We start from the raw sequence: 24512 nt of genomic DNA on the forward strand, positions 1-24512 counted from the left end.
AATGCTACAGGAATGCAATTATGTCATGCTAAGTAACCCACACACCCTGCAATTGCCTCACAGCCATTCTGAAATGAGAAAGGACAACAATGTTCTCCATAACTAGAGGGACGTATTGTTACAGCTGAAGTTAAGGCATAAATTTTTGCTGATAGGACTCATAACTGGGAAAATCTACACAGCATAACAATAGGCTATTGAGACTGAAGTTACATTTCTCATGACCTGGAATGAAGGGTACAGATACGTGCTCCCTTGGTAAGAAAAAATTTTCAGAAAAAAAAAATTTAGAGAAGCTCTCTAATCACTGTGATCTGTCACACAGATGCAAGGACTTCACTGGATAGGGTACCACCTGCACTCTGGCCCTACTAACCAACCACACTATGTTTTGATGTGATCTGTCAAAAACTGGCACTTCACACTATTATTTTTATTTCTAACAAAGGAACCTTATCATCACAGAAAGAGAATTAAGTACCTTTCATATGTGATTGAAATGCTTTGTTTTTAAAATGGTGATTTCCTATCTCAGAGAACAAATCTTATATTTGTTATGGGTCCATATAAAGCACTAAAAGTTCCTGAATACCAAATGTGCTCTTCAAAAGGAAGAACTGAGACTAGTTACACCTGACATGTTTAGACATAAGACACTATAAACGTTGCTCATCAGCTCCCCACCTATTGTGTGCAACTGGAAATGCTGCACACAGTCATGTCACTGGAAGGAAACAGAAAAATCAATCACTGTCAAGCCAGAAAAACCCAACTAGGATCATAATGGTCAAAACACATGGCTGACTAATTCCATGTACCTTGTTTCATTTAGAGCTTTTTTAAAAAAACACTTTCCATCAGCTAGTCCAAAATATCATAGAATCATAGAATCATAGAAGTCGGGTTGGAAGGGATCTTGTAGATCTTTAAGTCCGACCCCCTGCCTGGGCAGGAGAAAAACTGTGCTCGAATGACTCCAGCCAGATAGGCATCAAACCTCTTCTTAAAGACCCCCAGGGTAGGAGCCAGCACCACTTCCCTTGGAAGTTGGTTCCAGATCCTAGCCTCCCTGACTGTGAAGTAGTTCTTACGGATGTCTAATCTAAACCTGCTCTCCAACAACTTGTGGCCATTATTCCTTGTTATGCCGGGGGGCGCTAGGGGAAACAAGGCCTCTCCCAAACCCTTCTGGTCCCCCCTAGTGAGTTTATAGACGGTCACCAGGTCCCCCCTCAGCCTTCTCTTGTGAAGGCTGAACGGGTTCAGGTCCCATAGCCTCTCCTTGTAGGGTCTGCCCTGCTGTCCCTGGATCATGTGGGTGGCTCTCCACTGGACCCTCTCCATGTTGTCCACATCCCTCCTGAAGTGGGGCGCACAGAACTGGACGCAGTACTCCAGCTGACCAGCGTCGCATAGAGAGGGAGGATCACCTCCTTGGCCCTACCTGAGATGCACCTGTGGGTGCATGACAAGGTCCGGTTAGCCCTGCCAACCATGACTTCGTATTGTCAGCCCATGTTCATCTTGGAGTCGATAATGACTCCAAGATCCCTTTCTGCCTCCATGCTCTCAAAAAGGGAGTTTCCCATCTTATAAGTGTGCTGCTGGTTACTACTGCCCAAGTGCAGCACCCTGCACTTGTCAGTATTGAAACACATCCTGTTTTTGTTAGCCCACCCCTGCAACCTATCCAGGTCTTGCTTCAGTCTTTCCCTCCCTACTAGCATGCTCACCTCACCCCAAATTTTGGTATCATCAGCAAAATGCTCTTCACCCCCTTGTCCAAATCGCTGATAAAGAAATTGAATAGCGCGGGCCCAAGGACCGAGCCCTGGGGGACTCCGCTGCCCACTTCCCCCAGGTCAAATATGTCATGCATTAGGGCTTAAAAAGTCCCACCCAACGAATGAGTCATCACTCAGTGTATGAAATCTCATATCTTCATGGTGGCTCATAAATAAGACAAACTAAACCCTATAGCAAGTCATAAGTAAACAATAAAACATGCTGCAATCAGAATCAGCTGTGGCCAGCATGTTAGAACAAGGGCATAGCGCCCACACAGAAATGAAAAAAGAATGTGATACCATCGCCATTTGCCTTTTGGCTAATGAATTCTGGATTTCAACTGAATTGAGTTTTTCTATACAATCAGTGGGTGGGGCTAGGAGCCACACATGAGAGGCCACTGCAGATGTCTACTTGTAATCAAAAAAATATTATCCTAACCACTTTCTGCCTATTAGGTTGCTCTAAGCCTAATAGTCAACTGGCCCCCTCTCCTGTGGCAGCTGTCATCTCCTGCCTTCCCATTAAAGTTCAGTATCTCCAGCTGAGGACATGCTACTGACTCCTTGCTGGGTAAAGCATTTGCTCTCACTGGATCTCAAAATTATCTGCAGTCTTTACTGTTAAGATGTAGTCAGAGACCTTGGGGAAATCACATTTTAAGAGAGCAAGTCCTTTACTCTTAAGGCATTTATAAAAGTATTAGGAAGCCCAGTAACATATGTAACTACTGTTATATACACTGGGATGGGTCCACAGTAGTATTTATTTTTAGGAATTGTAATGTCAAAATGTGTTGTAAAAAAGATAGATTGTGGATGGAGAAAGGATTGATCACTATTGGCATCATTTGGGAACCAGAAGTCAGCATCTGTAGGTTCAGATCTAGTATCAGCTCATGGTTCTGGAATATACTTCAAGGCTTCATACAAGGAAAAGCAGCATTTTGCAAAATAATTATATCCAAAGGCACCTCACACTTATGGGAAAGCTCTGCTCCATGGTGCTTGTCTCTACAGCCATGCAGAAGGGAGCAGGCAGGAGAGCACGCAGCGGGGCTCCAGGAGCCTTCATCCGAAATCTAGAGCTTCCCTCCTCTGACGTAAGGTGCTGTTGTCCTCCCTCTGCTAGTCTCTTGGGATCCCTTTACTCCCATAAAGGAGTTTGCTTTACTCTTTTATCTGAGTAAAGCAAACCTAGCTTTGGAGTGACTTTCACTGCCTTGAGCATGGTGCTTAAAGGCCCAGCCATTGCAGTTTCTGTATCTAGGGTATGGAAATTGCAATGGCTAGACCTTTAAGCTCAAGGCAATGAGAGTGACTAGGAACCTAAGTTTGCTTTACCCCAATAAAACAACCTTGCTTGTGAAGACGAAACACATTTTCCCACTTGTAAAAGGCTTTGGGAAATGACGCTTTTGCCAGTGCTCTCATACCCTGCTTATTTACTGGTTGATTATTCAGACCAGACGTTTATCTTCAGATCATCAGAGGAAGTAGATTCTTTTATTCAGGCAAAAAACAGGATGTGCTTCAGCAGGAATGGATTTGTGTGCTGGGAGGAAGCGGCAGGCTGACTTCTTTGTTTAAACTTGTTGCTGTGACTAACCTTCTCCATGTCTAGCATTATGCATGCTGTGCACCCTTTCCTTAACACCTTGATCATGACTCTGGGGGTGGCTGAATTTGCTGAATGCTTCTAGCATTTCACAGAAAATCAGTGGTGTCCATCATGGATCCCAGGTGAAAAAAAAATGTTCCTGAGCCATCTCTGAGAACCAATTATGGCTCTGGGACTTGCTGTGGCTGTCGAAGCTGGTTCCTCAGATCTCAAGGGTTGGATGGGGCTGGTGAGTTTGCTGTTTCTGCTCTCTCTCTTGCTTTTTTTATAACTAGCAACTCCAGTTACTTTCTTCATCACTCCTTGCTGCTGTAAGAACAACAGCAGTCTCCCTGATTTGGGCTGGGATGCTGGCTGCTAGCAGGGAACTAGGAATAAGAGCAGACAGCCAACCCTCTTTTCTCTGGGAGTAAGACGTTTGATGTCTCTCCACAGGGCCAGGGCTCCCACTCCCTTATGACTGTCCCAGCTATACTGGGATTTGTGGCAGTCATGGGAATTGGGAATGCTGATAAATTACATGTAGAAAAATTCCTCAGTGAGAGGAGGGAGAATAAACACACACACCCCCCAAGTACAAAATCTTCTTAGAGCCAAGCTGCATGAACTCTTATGCTCACTGAGGCTGAGACTGACACCCTCCCACACCTGACTAATGGAAGTCCATCAGGGAACTCATCATGATCGATGGTCAGGATCCATCTTCCCAAGCAGTGCACAGGCTTGGGGCTACAAGGCAGCTCCTCCACAGCTACTGTTTCAGCCTGTGGGACACATTATACCTCAATAACTCAAGCCATATCGGCATGGATCCTGTGGCCCCTGTCTTTGTTCAACTTCCTGTGGCCTCCCCTACAATATTTTTGATCCACATGCAGACTGCTACTGTAGCATGCTTAGGCAGGGTTGGATGAGGGCAATTTGGGACCCTTTGCACACCCTATGTGCAGTTGCCCGCCCCCTACCCCCACCCTTTTGCCTGAGTAACAGCAGCCCATCCTTCTCTCCCCGTGACCTTGGCTCACTCCAGCAGGGTTAAAGGAATGTCTGCATTGTTGCCAGCAAGACAGAGAAACCCCCTTCTCGGGGAGGATGATAGCCATCAGATTAGCTCTGTCTCAGACAGGGAGTGTCCCAGCCCATGACTGCTCCCTCCTCATTCATACACAAACCTAGGCAATGAGTGGACGGCAAGGATGGGTCCAGGACCAGATACTAGGGGATCACATACTTTGCACAATTGAAATCCCAGCCCTACTGAACAAACATCAACCCTGTTTCAAACTGTTGCATGCCTGGCTGAGGGGGAGGGCAGCTACTACTTTGAAGCCCAGAGGTTTTAGCACATGTTTTCCAGTATTTTATTTGCTCCTTATGTTTAATACCAGATTATCAGGTTCTCTGCTCTTTTGCTGGTCTTTCAGTTTTGCCTCTCCCTGAAGCTTTGTCTGAATTTTGCCAGAAGTTGCAGGACTCCCTTGGTAAACCTCCCCATGGGATAACAACAGCTGCCTCACTAGCAGGGTGGGGTTTGCCTTCCCTCAACCCAAATAGCTACACGTGAGGTGAAGGTGTCATGCAGCACCCCAGCATCCAAGAGAACTTCCCACACCTTGTAACTTGAGCTAGGGAACCCACTTTGATTTCTAAGCCCTACAAGGGGAACAAACACCTGAACAGACATGGTCCATCTACCTTTGTAAACTTGCATGTGATTTCTAGTCTCTTTCTTATTTGATCTTCGTCTCTTTGTGCCAGTTCGGGCCCTATACAGCATGACCACATATTTTGATCTGTAATTATCTTTAGCACCCCAGGCACTCTGCATTTAATGATAAATATTAAATTATTTTTTTAAGAAGAAAAGCCCGTGATTCAGTATTATGCAGTTTTCCTGGAATCTTACTTATAAAGCCGGTTCCCTGAATTATCGTGTTGTAGAACGTAGTGGCCAACGTGTATGTTCCTCACCCCTATTGATCATTCCCAGATTCAAGTTCCAAGAACAGTTGCTTGATTGACCAAAGACAAGTACAATTGCCTACAGTGTACATAGGATTAAGTCTTGCAAGTCACCTGGAAACAATAACACTCGTTAGACTAAGTAGCTAAGTATCATCAACTAAGTTGAAACAAGACAATGTACTTTGTTTGAGGGATATGTATTCAATATTAATCTTTCTTACTAAGAGAGCTATTATATTTGGTAATACATTGAAAAAAAACCAAATATTGTAATTAAAAGCTGTTTCAGAACAAAAATCAAAATGTTTAACAAATGCTGGGCAAAACTTTTCAACATTATCAACATGTTTTTCTAGGATTTCCTTTCCCCCTGCAAAAAAAAATGTAGCTATTCTAGTTTCAGGAGGCATTTTGATTTCAACAGATTCTAATATTTAAATGGAATCTGGTCTCATCAATGTTTCTCTGACTCATTCTCCTTATTAATGATGTTTCATTAATCATTAGTCTCTCAGTCACAAAAGTTCAGCTAAGAACCTAAAGTGTGCTTTGTAGACATGTAAATAGAGGAACATGAATTATTTTTTAAGTGGTAACTCATGAACAGAAAAACATGTTCAACTACTTATTAAAGCAGGCCTCTAATGGAATGGAAGCAAAGCTGTGCTCTTATATTTGAGAAATCTTGGAAGTGGTCTCAAGAAAAGAGGTTGCATAGTATGGATGAATTTTGTGCAGGTTCTATATTAAGTTCCTCATATTAGAAAATATGCACAGGAAGCTTTTAGAGGCAAAAGAAATATCTCTTCATATAAATGTGATGGTCAAAGACCTGTTGCTGGTGCAATCATTGGTGGAATCCAGTAAGCAACACTGGTGTCCACAATACAAAAGGGTGTTGAAAAAGCTGGAAAAAGCACAAGAATGACTGAAGGAGGGAAACCATGTCTTAAAGAGAAAGTCTCAAGCTCCTTTTAGTGAAAGAGGCGGTTAAGGGGAATTGGTCACAGTCTATATGTAGTCATACAATGAACAGCCAATGGAGACAATTCTCTGTCTAGCCAAGATATGGCACTACCTGGTGGCTGGCAGCTGAGGTTAGTCAAACTTAGACGGTAGAATGAAATCCAGTTTTTAAAGTCAGGGTCCTTATGCATTGGAACCCATTCCTAGGTTGTGGTCCATCATTAACTAGATGTTTTTTTCTAAAAGATCTATTCTAGTTCAGACAGGAATGAATTTGGGGAAGCCCTATGGCTGATGTTATATAGAAGGTCAGGCTAGATGATCATGAGGTTCCCCCCTTTGCTGACATAATTGATTGATTCTAGTGCACATATACCTGCCCTACATGTTACAAGAGTTGTAACATTTTACTCCTGTTAGGAATAAAAATTAGATTATCATTTCTACTTTTTCCACTGCAGCAGTTAAAGGAATTCTTTCCTCCTTTCTATATTTCTTGTAAACTATTTTAGAGGTAAAATAGCTAAACCTTTAGTGCTAAAGGAAGGATTTTTTTTTTCCCTACAGTATAAAATTTGTTTCAGGTTGAAATGATGACTAAGGAGGGTTGAACAATTCCCAGGACAGCTGGCATTTAGTTTTTTTGCAGTGCAAAGCTGGCCCTCCTTTCATTACCGATAACAGATTTATGACTTTAGGCGTTGGCTCTTTTATCAATGCTATGTTTTCAGGCTTCATTAAATGAATAGACTTTCAACTGCAAAAACAAAGAGCTGAATCAGGAAGTCAAATGGCCTTTGTGTATGCAATTTCATATTCACTTTTCATTTATTTTCCTAGTAAGTTTATTAGGTATTTCTTTTTGGTAACCTGCTCTTTTAAAAAAAAGGCTTCTCTTTACTGTAGTTAAAGCATATATATTCTTGAGGGAAGCAGACAGAATTTTCCCCATTGTTTTCCCATCATGTTTGTTTTCACTACTACTTCAAGAGGAAAAGCTCTTTGCAAAAACAGGAAATAGCAAAATCCTTTGCACTACAGTGCCACACACACAATGAGTGTACATGTTTTAAACCTAAACTTCAGGAAAAGTAGTAGCATGTACCAAAAGACCATCAATGGGAGTTTTCCCATTGACTTGAATGGTGGCAAAATCAACTCCTTTATGAGTAAGACTCATTGCCTTATCTGAGTTTGGGTTGGATTTAACTAATTATAATCCGCCTATGTAACAGTCTCCCTATAAAATCAGTTAGAGACGAAATTGGTTATTTTCAGTACTAATCTGGTACCTGGGGCTGCTGTGTGCTGTGAAGCAGTTGCTATGTTTCACCCCACAGATGGACGCATTTCAGTTTATAGCAAATATATTACTTACAAATTTACTGCTTAAAATCTTTAGGTACTTGTACCTGTGACAGGGGTCTAATCCCCAAGCCTTTATTCTGTAACCCTAAATTGAAATGGTGGAGCATAGAATAAAACCTTGAGGACTATGTCAAAACCCTTGTATGATTAGAGGCCTGAAGAGCAAGCCATTTGAGAAAAGGCTTACAGATATGGGGCTGTTCAGCCTAGAAAAGAGATTTCAGGGGGATTTGGTGGCAGCTTACAAACATATCAGGGGAGAGTATCAGGGGCTAGGTGAACAAATTCACCAGAGCGCCCCAGAGGAAAACCAGGAGCAACCCTCCTAGAAGAAGGTTTCAGACTGGATATAAGGAAAAACTTCTTCATGGTTCATGTGACCAGACTCTGGAATAGACTCCCAGCAGGGGTTGTGCAGGCACCTACTCTAGAGATCTTCAAAAGGAGACTGGACATGCACCTTGCTGGGGTTATTTGACCCCAGCACTCTTTCCTGCCCAGAGCGGGGTGGAGGGTGGGGCTGGATCCAATGATCTCACAAGGTCTCTTCCAGCCTTAAACTTCTGTGAATCTGTAAACCATTTAAATTTTTCCATCACGTTACAGTGAGGAGCCAATCCTTTTGGGGGTTTTTTGTTTGTTTATTTGTTTGTTTTGTTTTTTGGTGTTAAGAGCCAGAGCCTGTCTGCAGCTGGTGCGGGTGAGCTGCCAGTGGGCCAAGCAGCCCCTGAGCTGCAGGAGGCCCTGGTCCCTCCCATTACAGCAGTGGTGCCCCCTGGGCCCATCCAGATGGGCTCCTAGTGGGCCAGGTGCTGCCCCAGCTCAGAGGTAGCACCCAGCCCAATCCGCTGTTCCCTGAGCCCCCCCCTCCAGGGAGCAGCACCCGGTGGGCTTCCAGCGGGCAGGCTCCCAGTGGGTGGGCTCAGGGAAGAGTTGGATCGAGCTGGGTGCTGCCACCAAGCTGGGACAGCACCCAGCCCATTAGCAGCCTGCCCAGGCAACCCCAGGGGGCACCGCCACTACAGAGGGAAGGCCCAGGGTCCCCCCACAGCTCAGTGGCCACTCAGCCTGCCGGCAGTGTGCCCTGCCCTCCCCCAGCCATGGGCAAGCTCCACTGAAAAAAAAAAAAGATGAGCCCCTCCACCTTCAGGCTTCTGCTGAAAGCAGAAGCAGTGAAGGGCACAATCCTTTTCTTTGGTGGAGCCTGCCTGCCTCTCTCGTAGCCAGGGGGTGAGCTGCCGGTGGGCCAAGCACCCCCTGAGCTGTGGGGGACCCTGGTCCTTCCCTCCACAGTGGCGGTGCTCCCCCAGGGCTGCTGCTAGCAGGCCTCAGCTTGGAGGCAGCACCCAGCCAGATCCAACTCTTCCCTGACCCCGAGCAGGGGTAGCACCCGGCCCACCAGCAGCCTGCCCAGGCAGCTCTGTGTGGTACCACCACCACGGAGGACCGGGGCCCTCCGCAGCTCAGGACCCAAGCGGCTCACCCCTGGTTGTGGGAGAGGCGGGTAGGCTCCACCACAAAAAGGATCAGGGCCCTCACCACTTCTGCCTTTATCAGGCACCTGCTCAAGGCAGAAGCAGTGAGGGGTCCAATCCATCCCTGAAGCAAGACAGCAAAACTTCTTCAAAGGGAGAATTAGAAGATGGGACAGGAACCAAAAGAGAAAGATGGGAGAAAATCTGGAGGGCACCTTTCAACCAGGCCCATCACCACAGACTAATGGAGCAACCTCAACATGGGCAGAATGAGCAGGGGGCACTTTGGCAGGAGGCTCTTTGGGCAAGGGCTGTTGTTTCATTTGTATGCAGCCCAGCATGATGATATCCTGGTCCAAGACTATGGCTCCAAATAAATAATAATAAACTGCTTCCCTATCATCTTTGGCAAGCTCTGCTGATGTTTAGGAGGCTGGGAACCCTGCAGACTCATTTCCTGTGGAATGTATCAACATTTCCCTGGAGTCCTGCACATCTGACTTCTGCACAGAGACCCTAGGACTGCCCCTGAGGCACTGGTGGGAATGCAGTACTTCACCGCATTTCAGCTCGACTTTAGCTCCTTTTTAATTTATGTATCCAGCAGTACGCTTTTTTGTTCCATAGACAGTTACCCTGTTTATTTCTCTTTCCTTGTCTATTTTCCATGTCTTAAGCCTGGAGGCAGCATAACAGACTACAAAAAGCCATTTGACTTAAGTCAGCAAAAACTTATGGGCTGCTTCTATTGTGGAGTACATTTTCATGGGTTAATATAAAGAGGAGATTAACGATCTCAGGCTTTTCTCTTCCCACTCTTCCAAACTGCAAGTGTTCACACTTTACAAGAACAGTGATAGGCATTTTTCTGGTAACACACCAAAATAAATCAAACACATGCTGCCTGGAGATCTTACCTTTCTCTAATCAAGAGATCCAGCTGTAGTCAGTAAGCAGGTTCTTTGAATCCAACTCTAGCAGCAGAGAAGGTCAAATAAAACAGCAACTTTAAGTTTATTCTGACAAAAGTCTACACATTTGTCAGAGCTTACCATCTTACCCGCAACGTGGGCTATCTTCATTTTCAGATATTGTTACTAGATTATGTCAGTAAAAAATTGTACAAAATCCAGTAAATCGCAAAGGTATGGAGAGACTGAAATAGCCTGAATAGGTTTCCTCATTTGAATTAGGTAATGAAAGAAAAGCAACGAATCCAATACATTGTTTTGGAGATGCATATTACCCAGACTGAAGCTTAATTAGATGGTGTTCTAGATTGAATTAAAAGACGTGACTATTTAAATGAGAAGGATATGTATTAAATTCTTCTCTGATCAATTTAGTCTTGATTACCAAAAGAAGGTATTATCTTCCTATGATTTCGGTAACATCACAAATGATAATCAAATAAAGTGAATCAATGCTAAAATTATTACCTTGTGCAATCATATGCTGGCATTCCATGATACTTGAAACAATGTGTCTCATTTCACTTACATTTAAAAATATATTTGTTTTTTCTCGACAAACCCAACACAGACTTGATAGAATGGATTATGCCTGACGTGACTTTGTAAAAACATAGCATCTTCCAGTTGTTGCATACCAGGAATTGTTGCCCTAAACAACGCTTTTCTCAAGACCGCATAATAGATTGCACTCGCCAAAAAAGCAATGCATTGGAAATTCTTAACAAGTTTTTACTTTGCCCCACTAATTTGTGAGCTCTCTCTAAACACATTGTAGATCTACTAAAGCTGAGCCGCTCTGAGCTTCAGACTACCACACCCCAAATTCTGCTTTCTGAAGGTGAGCATAGAAAACAATGTGGGAGGGAAAGAATTGGGAGTTTCTAGCAGAAGAGTAAGCTTATGTGCAAAGTCTCAGTTAAGAATATGTCCCCCTTCCACTTACCTGGCTCGAAATAAAGAGAAACAGCCCAGAGCCCCTGCTGAATCCCAAGGCAGTCTCCGCTCTGACTGCCCTGCTCCTCCAAGCTCAGTTGCCTCGTTACAAATTCCTTTGTACTGTCCAGTCTCATGCGTTCCTGGAAAGGGATCTGATGAAAGTGCTGATGTTTAGCTGCTGAATTACTGTTGTCTGAGAAGCAGGAGGTTACCAGACTGCTGGTTTGATCTTCATTTCATTTCCAGCTGAAAAAAAAGGACAAAAATTAACTCTTTCATGTCTTCCAAATCTCTCTAAAGCCCAAACCTCTGAGAATACCTGGTTTGAGTTAGATCTGTGCCCCATCCTTTATTAGAAGGGAGGGGTAGGTCTTGTATTTTTTACAGCAGTAAAGCTTAGAAGAACAGAAACAGCTCACCTGGTGAAAGCCGGGACATTATTTTTAGATCTGGGGCGCAATTTTGCAATTACTTGGGTGTAAAGCTGGAAGAACCACACCAAAGCCAATAGGCATATACTTTGCTATGGGCAATTTTACTAGGGAGCCAAATCCTCAAAGCTTTGTGCTATTCCACACAATCCTTCCACAAACAAATCCCCATTGAAGGCAGTGGGTATATTGTGACCTTTCCTGGAAAAAGGCCCTGGAGAGGGCAATTCTTCTCTGTTTCCCTTCCAGAATTTCCTTCCCTTGGGGAACAGAGGTTCTGGGAAGGGTAAGATTCACTCCCAGGAGCAAACCCAAGGATTTGGGTATGTGCTGAAGCTAATAAGGGATTGACACTGAAGGCTTCTGTCTCCACTGTAGCCAGGGCTGTATGCCATGATGATACCACCTTATGCTCTTGGCTTTCTAGCTTTTTATGCTCACGTCAGAGCAGCATCCATAGACATGGGGCTGCAGACATAGGCAGATTAATGAATGGGCAAGCTGGGCACAAGCCCAGGGGGCTTTACCCATTCAGGGCCCCGGGATCCTTATCAGCAGGGAAGTGAAAGCTGCAGTTTTAAACTCAGCACCCTTTTTTGGTGCCAAGTTTAAAACTGCAGCTTTCACATTTGCTCCCCTGGGAGCTGGAAGCAGAGCCCCTCCACCAATGGGGCTGGGGGGGGGAGAACAGGCAGGGCTGGGGTCAGGCCAGGAGAGCTCCTGGGGGAGCGGAGCGGGCTGGGTGGTGCTGCATCTGGGGAGGAGGGGCCCGAGCCAGGCTGGGAGAGCTGTACCCCACCTGGCAGGGAGGTGGGATGGTTAGAGCGGACCAGCCGGGCCAGGAGTGCCATGCCACGCTGCACCTTTGCAGGTGGCAGCGCTGGGAGGGACTTGGGGGCTATAGCCCCCCATGGCCACCCCTCCCAGTGCTGCCGGCCACCTGTAGAGCCACGGTGCAGCATCCTAGCTCAGCCCACCCCAGCCCAGCCTGGCCTTCTGTATCAGTGCGGCTGCACGGGACAGCCGGGCAGCAGCTCCCTGCAGGTAAGTGTAACAGGGGCCAGGTAGGGAGTGAGACTGAGCTGCAGGCGGCTCGCACGCGGGAGCGGGATGTGCAGGACTACCTCCGTGTGATCGAGAATATGTGTCTGTGTGTGTGTGTCTGTCTATGTCCATGTGCAGAGTGAGAGTAGAGTGCGTACGCCTGTGTTTGTGTGTGCCTGTGCGTGTGCATGGGTGTGTGTACACTCGGCTGTAGCAGGGGCGGGGAACAGGGAGAAGAGGAGGGCGTGTGCTACCCAGCCTGGCAGGGTCCACCCAGCCCTGCCTGCCAGCACTAGGAGGGGAAGGGGCCCCTCTCCCCCCATGCAGCCCAGCCCTCATAGAGGAAGGGGGCTTCCAATTTTGTGCTTGCCCAGCGCCCCAGTACACCTTAATCCAGGCCAGGGCTGTCTGCATACTGATTAAGGCATTATGGTGCAGCTCAGTGGAAGTTTGCTTGAATGAAAACTGAGCAAAAGGGTCTCCAGGATATGGCCCAAGCAGTGAAAGGTCAGCTTGTTAGACTGTGAGCTTGTCACATTGGGGACTTAGTCTTCTTATTGGCCTGTCCATGGTAGAAAAACTACTGTGATTCTAAGAGCAGGTAGTTTTGTAGGACAAACAAAGAGCTGGGCACCAGGAGGTCAGCTGCTTATTCCTGGCAAAATGAAAAAAAAGTTGTTGGTTGTGTCCTTGACCTCCTGCCACACAACATAACCCACAAGCTCTACGCTTTCATTTCCCCATCCGTAAACTGAGGATAACCCATTTGGGCTTCATGAGTCTCTAGAATCTGACCATGCTGGTCATGAAGCACAGAGGGACTTGAGGGCCGTCCTAGGGGAACTCAGTGTTTCACAGAAATGCAAAGCAGTGTTGTAGCTGTGACTGCCATGGCTTCACCTTTGCCTGGGGCCAGACTTGGGAAGGGTTTTGCTTTCCCTGACAGATTCTCACCCCTCTAAGTGCCTCCTCCTGCCATGGGCAGTCATTCTGCTGGGCGCCTTTTCCTTGGTTGAAGTTTCCCTCTCTCCGTTTGTAGTGAAGGTATCGAATGTCTCCCATGCAGCCAGCCTGGAGCTGAGAAAAGGAAATATTTTTGGCTCATGCATATAAGATAAAGTCGCTGCAGGAGGCCTGAGCCTGCAGACAGTTTGATGTTATTAATAGCTAAGGGAGGTCAATTTTAATGTGAGAATATTTGCTATCTGCTGTTGACACAATATCACCCTCTGAAGGTGACCAGCCAAACACAGCTTACGGCAGTTGATTGGGGCTGGCCTATCCCTCCTTTTTCCCCTGCTGAAGGAGGTTAGGAAACCACAGCAGCTTGTCCTGAGGGAACAGCATGTTCCACCGGATGAAGACGGGGGAAGAGATGGCCAAAACAGGCCACCCTTTAGCCTGGGACACAGCAGGACACTGGGAATCCTTTGGGCTCTCTCTGCAGTCTGTTCCATTCCCTGGGATGCCTTCATGCTGGATGACACTGTTAGAGCCTGGTTTTTTCAGAGGGGATGCGCATTTGCTGCTTCCCCCAATATTAGAAGGGCATGTCAAATATGGAGGCCCTTAACGTGTAGGCAGTGCAACAGGACAGGCCTGAAGAAGGCTGTGGTGTCCCCCGGGTGGCTGCACAAGAGCTGTTCTCACACTCAGGCTTCCCCAGGGCTCTGCCCTGTCAGCTCGCGTGCCAATGCTTTGATGTAGAAACTGAAGTTAATTTGGGAGGCTGCCCTCAGAATACCAGAGTCAGCCTCAGGTGCTTCATTCTGCCCTGCGCATCACTGCACTGCCTTGGTCTGTTCTGATTAATTCGGCTCCCTGTGCAAGGCATTTCTCTGTGTCCTTGGCCTTGCTCCACCTCACCCTGTGTGTCTTTGTTCTTGGGGCTTGCCCTTCCTCTTAGGGTCTGCTCTTTCTCCGATCCCACAACTGGTTCCCTCTGGGTCTGCGATCAGTACCACGGACCCAGTCTCCCTGGGGCCTTGTTTGTAGCTGTTTTATCAGACAGCCGTTATTCTGGCCCTGTTGCTAGCGCTGCTCAGTCCATAGAGTTTGCTTGCTCCTCAGCTCCATCTACTAGGCTTAGATTCATAGACGCTAGGGCCGAAAGGGACCTCAACAGACCATCAAGCCCAACCCTCTGCCTAGCCAGGAAGGAGTGCTGGGGTCAGACGACCCCAGACAGATTCCTATCCAGCCTTCTCTTAAAGACCCCCAAGGTAGGGGAGAGCACCACCTCCCTTTGGAAGCCCATTCCAAGTTTTGGCCACCCTTACTTGCCTTCAACACAGCCTTTCAGTCCCCATGTCAGCCCTACCTCAATGCACTGGGACCCTTGTCCGCGCTACCTGCCTGCTAGTCTTTCCTGGGCTCTCTCACACTAATCCCCTGACCAGTAGCCTTGCACCAGCCCCTTGGTTTGCTAGTCAAAATGCTCAGTGCCCTCCCAGGCACCCACCATGGTCCTTCTCCCTTCCAGCCACTTACCTTATATAAGGTATATATGATTGCTTTATAATCATAGCAAAAAAAATCCTTCCTGAATAAATACAGACAAAGACACTTCTTCATATCTGAAACTGAAAATAGGTAGTAGTTATAGAACTGTAGGGCTCCAACCAGACACCATCAGACTAAGCTTCGTGGCATACAAATTATGTTGTCTTTCATCTCCTTGCAATACATAGGCCTGGTAGGTTACATTTCAGACCAAAATTTGCCCTCACTATTGGAAGCATCTATGAAAGAGGTGAGAGAGAGAGGAAAGAGTCTCTTTCATGCCCCCATGTTCCAGACCATGTGTGTAGCAGAGTGTAAGAGGATCCAGACCCATATCATTAATTCTAGATGACATCTGGCATTTCCCTGATTTGACCACTGAAAGAATGGCAACATTTTGAAGCATAATCCCACAATTGTGGGATTGCACAGCAGATACCTTTCCAAAGGCTAGATCAGCTTTTGATCTGATATTCCAGATCTGTCGCACTCATTTGACTTGACTTAAATGCCAATAGTTAATATAATTTTTCCAACCTTGTTCCGGCAGGATGGCTACTGGGCTTTGTCTTTCAAATATGAAAAAAAAATAATTAAAGATGATTGTGACTCTTGCTAGAGGGGGAATGCAAGAATCCCCTCACTTCTCATATTCAAAACCTCTCTGCATTTCATAGGTCTTGCTTGTGTGCTAAAATAAAAGGGGTTTCTGCTTTCATTACAAAACATATTTGTATTTCAGTCTGAAAGGGCTTCTCATTTGGGAACTCCCTGGTGGCCAGCAGTCTTTCCTGAGTCTGGTGTTACTTAGCCAGCATTTTTTAAATGTATTGCCTTAGGGGCAAAAATGCTATTCAATAGGCAAGACAGGGGTTAAAACTGCTTAAAGAACAAAACTCCATTAGAATGCTTTATTAGTATCTTGGGAAATTACTTTAAAAATATATGCACACAATATAAGCAACAGTAACATACTTTTAACAGTCTATAGGTAAAAAGTAATGATGTTTTAAAAAATTACACCAGTTTTTCAAACTCAGGTGTACCGAGGGCATGTGAAATACAACTTATATTTTTGTCATATGCAGGGTGTACAAAATACTCTTCAGTTGGCTAAATGTGAATGCTTTAACGGCATATTTGTTATACACTCAGACACTTCTATTTAAATTAGTGTTTTCTTTAGCAAACCCAAGCTTTCAGCATTATACAATAATGAGGATGTTTTCATAAACTGCCTTCATTTCAGTAGTTAACAGACACTTATATAAATAGCATATGACAACAAATTAGTCTAACCCAGAGATGGTGGGCAATTATTCCAGCTAGAGGGTTGCTTGGTGAGCTTTCTAGGGCCACAAGAGTAGCCCTGTCCCTTGGTGGAAGCCCCATCCCAGTCACCATCTTGGGATCAGAAGTCCTACCTCTGCCTCAGAAGTATTCCTTTTGGGAGGGAGGGTGCTGCTCTCTTTAAAATACACCCCCCCCCCATCATATCCTAAAAAAATAAAGCATCTACTATAATGTATTTTAATTTAATTTAAAAATATTTTTGTCCTGATTTACATGTGCTTACAGAGTGTATCTAGAGGCAATTGCATAATAGCTCAAAATACAGTCCTACTCTTGTATAGCATGTGTGGGTGGTAAGGAGGTGTATGTGGGGGATGTGATTGGGCAGTGGATCTGTGTGTGTGGTGGGGTGTGGGAAGGTGTGGGGTGTGGGTATGGTGGATGGGTGTGGGGTATGTGGTTGGGATGGGGGTTGTGTGGGTGTGGGGTTATGGTGGGTGGGGTGAGAGAGAGAGAGATATGGGGCTGGGCTGCTTGCTCCATTGCACATGTGGCTGTCACAGACTGCATGTGAGCCTGACACAGTGCAGCCAGGCAGACCCTGCACACAGGCTCCGTGATCCTGCCACCTCACCCTGGGTCCCTGCTGTCTCCAGTGCACTAGCACAGGCTTTGCACTCCTGCCCACCTCCACCACTGCCCTGCCACTTTCCTACTTTCCCTGCCACATGCCCCATCCACCACTTTTCAGCTGCTGCTGCCATTCCCCACACCTGCCATGGCTTCCCACCACCCACCGCCCCACTCCACCATTTTCTGCTGCCCACCTGCTGCCTACCACTTCCCACCACCCCCTGGCCCACAGCTGCCTCTGCCTGTCGCCACTTCCCACCACCATCCTTCCCCTCCATGTGCTGTCACTTCCTACCCTCCCCCACACCACTCTGGCTCCAGCCCACTCCAGCCAGCACCACGCAGTTTCCATCTGCGTGACCAGGGCCCCACTGTGTGGCATAGAACCAACCTGGCCTGGCATGGGACCTGCAGCATGGGTGGATCATGGTGGTTTCTGTCCCCTCCCCCCCCTTGGCCAGCTGCCAACTCCATGCATGGCATGGATCCAGTCTGGCCCAGGTTCTGCAGCATGGGCTGATCATAGTGGTTCCCCCCCTCCCTCTGACTGATCTTATCTGACTCTCCACTTGGACAGAGAGAGGATGAGGAACAGCAAAGGGTCACCAAGCCAGAAGCCACAGAGGCTTCCGTTGGGGTTGGGGTTGGGGTAGGGCCAGGTGGGCCTTGCTGCTCAGTCACTGGGATCTGCCACCCCCTCCTCCTGGGTCCTGCTGCCACTGGTGCCTTGTCACCTTTGACAGGAGGCCATGTACAGATAATAATTAATTTTCTAAATTTTTCAGGGGCTGCATGGGTTGGATAGAATAGCCAGAGAGAGCGCAGAGACAGGGCTGCAGAGAGCCCGGCGAGGACAAGGGGCTGAATTAATATGAGGCCTAGGCAAGACAACACCAGTATCATCTGTGAGGCTTGGAGCATGGTAAAGGGGTGGTTGGAGCCACGCATACCGTCCATAAGGCTGAGAGACTCGGGAACCATCCACAGTGAAGTGGGATGTCAAGGGGTTTAGGAACAACAGGGTTAATAGGATCTAACCCGACCATATCCAAAACTAAAGCTCAAGGGCAGCCTCCCTATATTCATCATACCAACAAGATGTGGCAGGAGAGAACGAGGGTGCTTGCAGGGCAAGACTGGCACGGTTAAGGACCTGGGGGTAACACATTACCATCTTGACTGCAAGTGGGAGGATCAACAGAAGCACCAAGGCTTTCATTCTCATTCATATGTGGAGATTGCACAAGAAGATACAGCAACTTGAATGAAGAGCAAGCCCAAAAATGTGTTTCTGATAGCTAGGGACCTACCAAATTCATAGTGGGAGTGCACTGTGCAGTGGCTCCTTTAATTTTGAAGGTTCCCCTGTGTGTAGCCACACTGTTAATTGGTGGAGGGGCCCCACTGCTTGATCCTGATGGGTGGGGAGGCAAAGTTTTAAATATGGCGCTATTTTTGCCACTCACCACTGATTGGCCAAGGGGCCCTGACAGCCCTGTGGTCCATTGCTGATTGACCAGGAGGCAAAAACAGCACTATATTTAAACTGTGGTTTTTGCCTCCCCACTGATCAGGAGTGAGCAGTGACCAGTGCGGAGGGGAGGTGGCGTGCATGTGGAGGAACCTGCAAAATCAAAGCAGCCACCATGCACCCCATTCCTACCAATTTTGCAGATTCCCTTATGTGCCCCCTGCCACCACTTGCTGCTTACTCCTGATCAGCGCTGAGGTGAAAACCATGGTTTTAAATATAGTGCTGTTTTTGCCTCCTGGCTGGTTAGCAACAGACAGCAGGGCTGCCAGGGCCCCTCAGCCAATCAGCAGTGAGCAGCAAAAATGTCACCATATTTAAAACTGTGGTTTTTGCCTCCCCACCCATCAGGAGCAAATGGCAAGCAGCAGGGCCCCTCCACCAATTAATGGTAGGGAGGCACACAAGGGGAGCCTTCAAAATTAAAGGGGTCACTGCACAGCCCACTCTGCCATGAATTTGGTAGGTCTCTACAGATAGCCTTTATACATTGATCCGTTTGATTTTGGAAGATGACAATGATGACTTAGATGTTGAAAGTTGTGCACAAGATAAGAATATAGAGAGGTATGGAATCTATGTCAGGATTTGGTTTACCTGCAGTCAGAGGGCAAAAAGCTAACACCAAAACATGTTGGGTTAAGCTTGCTGATACATCACACAACTAGATCTAAGAAGTTGGTGCAAAGTCTCTACACTGCTGGATGCAGAATACCATGAGCGACTGGTACCTCCTGAGTTGGGGGGGCATTTGCCGCCCCCCCCCCCAGCAGCCAGTCAGCAACCAGGGGTGCAATCCTACTGAACTGGGGAGCCAGGGGGGAGAACATCCCACTGACCCACAAGTGGCAGCGATGTGCCCAGAAGTGAGCGCAGTTGGCCATGATGGGGACGGCTTCTCCTGGTGCCCCCACTCCCCAGCCAGCACTCTCGGTGGGGGCATCAGCGCTCTCGCCTACCCCCCCAGCTCAGGAACACTGGCTTTCGAGGGTGCACCAGCACTCTCAGGGAGTGTACGTGCATCCCTGTGCACCCCCTACACGTTGCCACTGCAGCATACTATATGGCAGTTTGTCACATCAAGACCCCCATTGCTGAGAACAATTTTAAAGAATTTCAGGTAAATGGAGTTGTTATCCCAAGGAATCTCATTCCCAGTTGTTTTGTTCAGTTTTCATCAAATAAGGTCTTAGAGGAGATATTGGAAGGAAACCAAGCATTTCAGGCAATGCAAATTGTAGCATTTCAAAGAGGACGATCAAAACCAGGTGATATTGAAGAAAGCACCAACATACAAGGGAGGAAAAGAAAAACGAAAGATGTACCTCCGGAATTTAACAAAGTAATTCTGGCGATGATGAACCATAACAAGTCATTCAAATCACCAATCCGTAGTATGGCTAGTAACGTGAATGAAAAGCTCAACAACACAGCTGTTCAGCATGCATACTGGGTAGACTACCAGCCGACAATCAGGTAAACATTGCCATACCAAGAGTGGGCAGCATTTAACCAGATTCTTTCAGATGATACTTCACCACCAGATTGTTGGATTTTGTCTTATACTGCTTGTACCAGCAGCATCTGAGTACAACATCTTTTGGACTGTTGTCATGAAATGTAAAACAATTGTAGGATGCCTGGGCAAAAGTGCATAGTCATAGCATGTGATCAGGCATTGTATTGCAAAGTGAATGAACTTGCGTGGGCTCAGCCAGAAGAAACTGAAGGAGTAATCATTCAACTGGGAAGCTTCCATATTATCATGGTTTACCTAACAGCAATTGGTCAGCATTCCACTGTCAGACCTGGAAGATTGTTGGACGGAAAGCAGATTATTTTCAGACAACGCCGCCACCAACATAATGAAAGGAAAATTGTACAACCATGCTATCAGAACATGAAAAATAATGGTCAAAGCAATATGGCATATTTTGATAAATTAATTCATTATGTGGTTGTCCAGTTCAAGTAAACGATTAAATTATGATGTTGTCGACTAACTTTCCAGTAGCACAGCTTTGCATTCAGAAAACATGACTGCAAAGCAGCAAGGAATGTGGTGAGAGAATTATCAGTGCATCTGCCAGTGATTGTCATTCTGCTTCAAGAATTTGTGGAAGAACACTCTCAGCAAGGTACATTCACATACTGGATGAACTATTTGGAAGCAGTCAATACTTTCTTGTGCTTCATCAGGACTGAATGTGAAGGAAACTGGCATGAGTATTTACATGCCTTTAAAGAAATTCTGCTGATAGTTGTGCATGATCATACCAATTACATGAGATGGGGCCCAGTATATCTTGAACGTATGAAGGATTTAGCAAATTTTGTTCCTATGGTATATGTTGAGTTTGTGGATGATTCAGGTTCAAAGCAACCAATCTGCCATTTGTAAACATTTCAGCTGACCCGGACAAAGCAGCCTTGTTAGAGGTCTTGATTGTAGATAAAGCAGTAACTGTTCTGCTAGATGCTACTTCCAAGAAAGAAGCTGTTATTATCAATGGCATGGTTCTTACACAGAGGATGGGAAAGCCAAAAACTGCACAGACATTTGGAGATGTGGCTGATTCTTTTGTGCAACAAGTGTTTGCCAACTATTCCAACACATGCGATAGAGCCAACGCTATCTTTGATTGATATATATTACCATCCACAAAAGCAGAGACAAGAATATTAAGGACTCAAACTACTAGACAGAACTGCAGAATCATTACCAGCAGACCTCTTCCATTATCAGCATCATGGAATAGTTTTGTATCCTTACTAGCAAACAAAGAACACTTAATTGATGTTGGAAGTGAGGAGCTTCTTAAGGAATCATGCTGATGCTTCTGAAGTGAATGAGTGCTCATTGTCGGTGGTTTCACTGATGGAAAAACAGCACTCTGGCTCATGTAAGTTTTGCAACTGCATTCGCAGCAAGAAGAGGTAGACACAAGAATGCTCTTACACGGCAAACATTCAATCAGACTGGTATTCTCCTGCAATAACACGGATGTACTAGTTCTTCTTCTATGCCATAATCTTCTGCCTTTGAATGAAGGGAAGCAACCCAGTAAGTTTAATTCCAGTTCACGATACTGTGTCAAAATTGCCTGAACCAGTCCGTGCATCTCTGATTGGTTTCCAGTGTCATTGATTGTGACACCATCAGCCAGTTTAGTGGTCACACTACTTGGAAAGTGTTTGTTCAATATCCACATCTACTGACAGGTCTAGGAAGCAGGCCTGATGTTGATAAGGATATGTGCAATTGTGTAAAAAGTTTGTTATGTTACTATATCAGCCATCAACTTTGTTAATTACCTTTCTGGATGTAAGGGTAGAAATTATTCCATCAAGGATCCTTCAGGAAATTATTCCATCATGAAAAGCTCTGGATAAACTTCCGCTTAGACATGACTCCTTTGTGCACTATGTACGTAGAGCCAATTATCAAAGTCTCGTTTGGCAAAGTGCACTTGAACCTAATTCACTATTGCTATCACCTCACCAGTGTGGTTGGCAAGCTGAAAATGATTATATTCCTATCATAAACACGCTCGAACTATTATCAGCAGAACACCTTGGGATAACTAGTTGCAAGTGCAAGACAGAATGCAGGAGACTAGCACGCTCTTGCAAGCAGGTTAATGTGCCATGCACTCCCAGGTGCGAGTGCTATGAGACCACGTGTTACAATCCATATAATAACTGGGCCTGTGTGAACAGGGAAGTATTCAATTTGGATTCCACCAATTTTGGAGGACAGTGATTCAACTCGGATATTCAGATCACAGGGGCTGAGCGCTGCTGGGCTCCGGCTGACACATGGAGCCGCCCCAGCTCCCAGACAGTGCACAGTGCCCTGCTGAGCCATGCTGCACCTGCGCCATGGGGCAGCTGCTGTGCAGGTGCCAGACAGGGGGGCAATTCCCACTGCCCCCCCGCCCCACGCAGCACAGGGGGGCTCTGCCACGAGCCCTCAGAACGAGCCCTCAGAGCTGCTGATCCCCACAGCTACAGCCAGTGAGTGCATGGCTTTTTGTTTGTTTGTTTTTTAAAATGCCAGAGGCTGGGCTGGACATGCAATGGGGCCAGGCAGGGCAGCCATGGGGGCTTCTCCAGTGGCTCTTCCAGCTGTGCCTACCCCTGCCCCAGTGGGGGGGAGCAGCAGGAGCTATGCTCTGCTGCTGCTTGCCCAGCTGGTGGGCGCGGGGAGGGGTGGTGCAATGCAGGCACAGTTCATTCTGGGTGGCAGCAGAGCAGAGACCTTGCTCCCAGCACTGCCATGCCTGCATCCCATGCCTCCTCCCCACCCCCGCCTCTCCAAGTAACGCGCCCCCTGCCCCAGCTGGACAGCTTGTCCCTCCCCCATGCCCCTTCCCCAACAGACTTACCAGCTGTTTAGTCTATGCCCAAATTTCCAAATTGGCTGAAGCTTTTCTGAAGCTTTTCTGAATGGATTCAGATGCTTCAATTAATTCACAGCTTTTACTTGATCTCCCAATTTGATTCGGATTTGGAGATTCGGTCTCTGAATCAGGCCAAATCTCCTCCGAATTGAATCAGCTACTGAAGCTTCACACAGCCCTAATAATAATTACAGAGATTCAGAAATTGATTCAAGTGATGAAGAGATCCGAAAAACTGCAATTACCCATTGTATTAATGTTATATATACCATTGTATTACTGTTGTATTACCATTGGATTAGACTATTATATTTTCCTATTGCCTCAAGCCAAGCATATGTTTCATTGTGTGTTTCGTTGCCATTGAGTTACACATTATTAATATCTAACTTATCCGCATTCTGAAATTTTAAAAAATGTTATTGTCTTATTTAATATAACGTAAAATAAGTAGTCTAGTATGAGTTGTAATATTTTCAGTTCTCTAGGCCTGCCATGAAATTTGTAGTGATAGAATTTGAGAGGTTTTAGTATTAGAGTATTGTTTACTAGGATTTTAAGTACACCAAGTCATTACATACATGCCAATGTGTCAGCCATCTTGGAGTCTAATATGGCTACCAGGACAGAAATGTTATGATTGATTTCCTCAGTTCATACAAGTTGGCTTTACCATTGGAATTAATTTCCTAACCCTAGTGGGGGCTGAAATGTTGACCAAAATATGAATTCATGACAGCTATCTTGGATTCCAATATGGTGGCTATAAACACTACTTGCCAGATTGGCAACATGACTTTTTCTGACATAGGTAGAACACTTCTATCTGAAACATGCTGTTCCCCCTTGTGGCAATGAGCTGCCTAAACACATGCATGGGAGAGGAGTGGGAGGGGTGTTAATGTCCAGGAAAGCTGCTCTGATTAAAACATCCGAGTCACATGTATTAAGCCCGAGCACATTTAAAAAAGGCCACAGAACACTTTAACTAACAGTCATTCAATGAGTTTTAGTTAAAGTGCCCCAGCAGCCATTTTTAAACCTACAGGGGCTTATACACATGATACTGCGGAAATGCTAGAGCATTCTAATTAGAGCACATCAAAGCACGTGTATAGGCACCCTGATTTTCTGATGTAAAGATCCAGATTAGCATAGCCTGTAGAGATATGGAGGATGTAGTGGAGGTTCTCAAGGGGCAACAGACCCTGACCTATTTGAGCAGGTCATGATCCAGCATGAAATGGCTCCAGGAACCACTTTATAAGTCACTTTCTCCTTACCAAACTTTCAGGTGCCACTAGCTCCAACTAGCAGGCATCCCATTGCAGAAAGAGGTGGGTGATCTTGAGAACAATTCTTTGTGTTGTAAGGTAAACCCACGTTCCATTCTGGTAGGGAGGTATCATATGCTGTTGGAACACAGGAGCAGAGATACTCTTCATATCTAGGTAAGCATGGTGAGATTGCTCCAATTTTTTTTAAAAGGAGACACCCCAAATGTTAATAATACAATGAAGTAAAAGTAAAACTGTGGAACAAACAACAGCAAAATAAGCAGTGATCAAATAAATGATCATTTT

At 46.0% G+C, this 24512-nt stretch overlaps 1 protein-coding gene across 4 annotated transcripts in view; it reads right to left on the minus strand.

Annotated features, from left to right (window-relative positions):
- Window positions 1-11323, minus strand: part of FLNB (filamin B) — a 140671-nt gene extending 129348 nt beyond the window's left edge. For 3 of the 4 annotated variants that reach the window (XM_019536876.1, XM_019536875.1, XM_019536874.1), the window contains exon 1: window positions 11100-11322. In XM_019536876.1, the coding sequence (XP_019392421.1) occupies window positions 11100-11226 (127 nt within the window). In that variant the 5' untranslated portion in view covers window positions 11227-11322. Of the gene's footprint in view, window positions 1-11099 lie in introns of all 4 variants that reach the window. The other variant, XM_019536873.1, reaches the window with a different exon arrangement.
- Between the last annotated feature and the right edge of the window lie 13189 nt (window positions 11324-24512).

This window comes from Crocodylus porosus, unplaced genomic scaffold (genome assembly GCF_001723895.1).
Source record: "Crocodylus porosus isolate Cpor-Errol unplaced genomic scaffold, CroPor_comp1, whole genome shotgun sequence".
NCBI classification, from domain to species: domain Eukaryota; kingdom Metazoa; phylum Chordata; order Crocodylia; family Crocodylidae; genus Crocodylus; species Crocodylus porosus.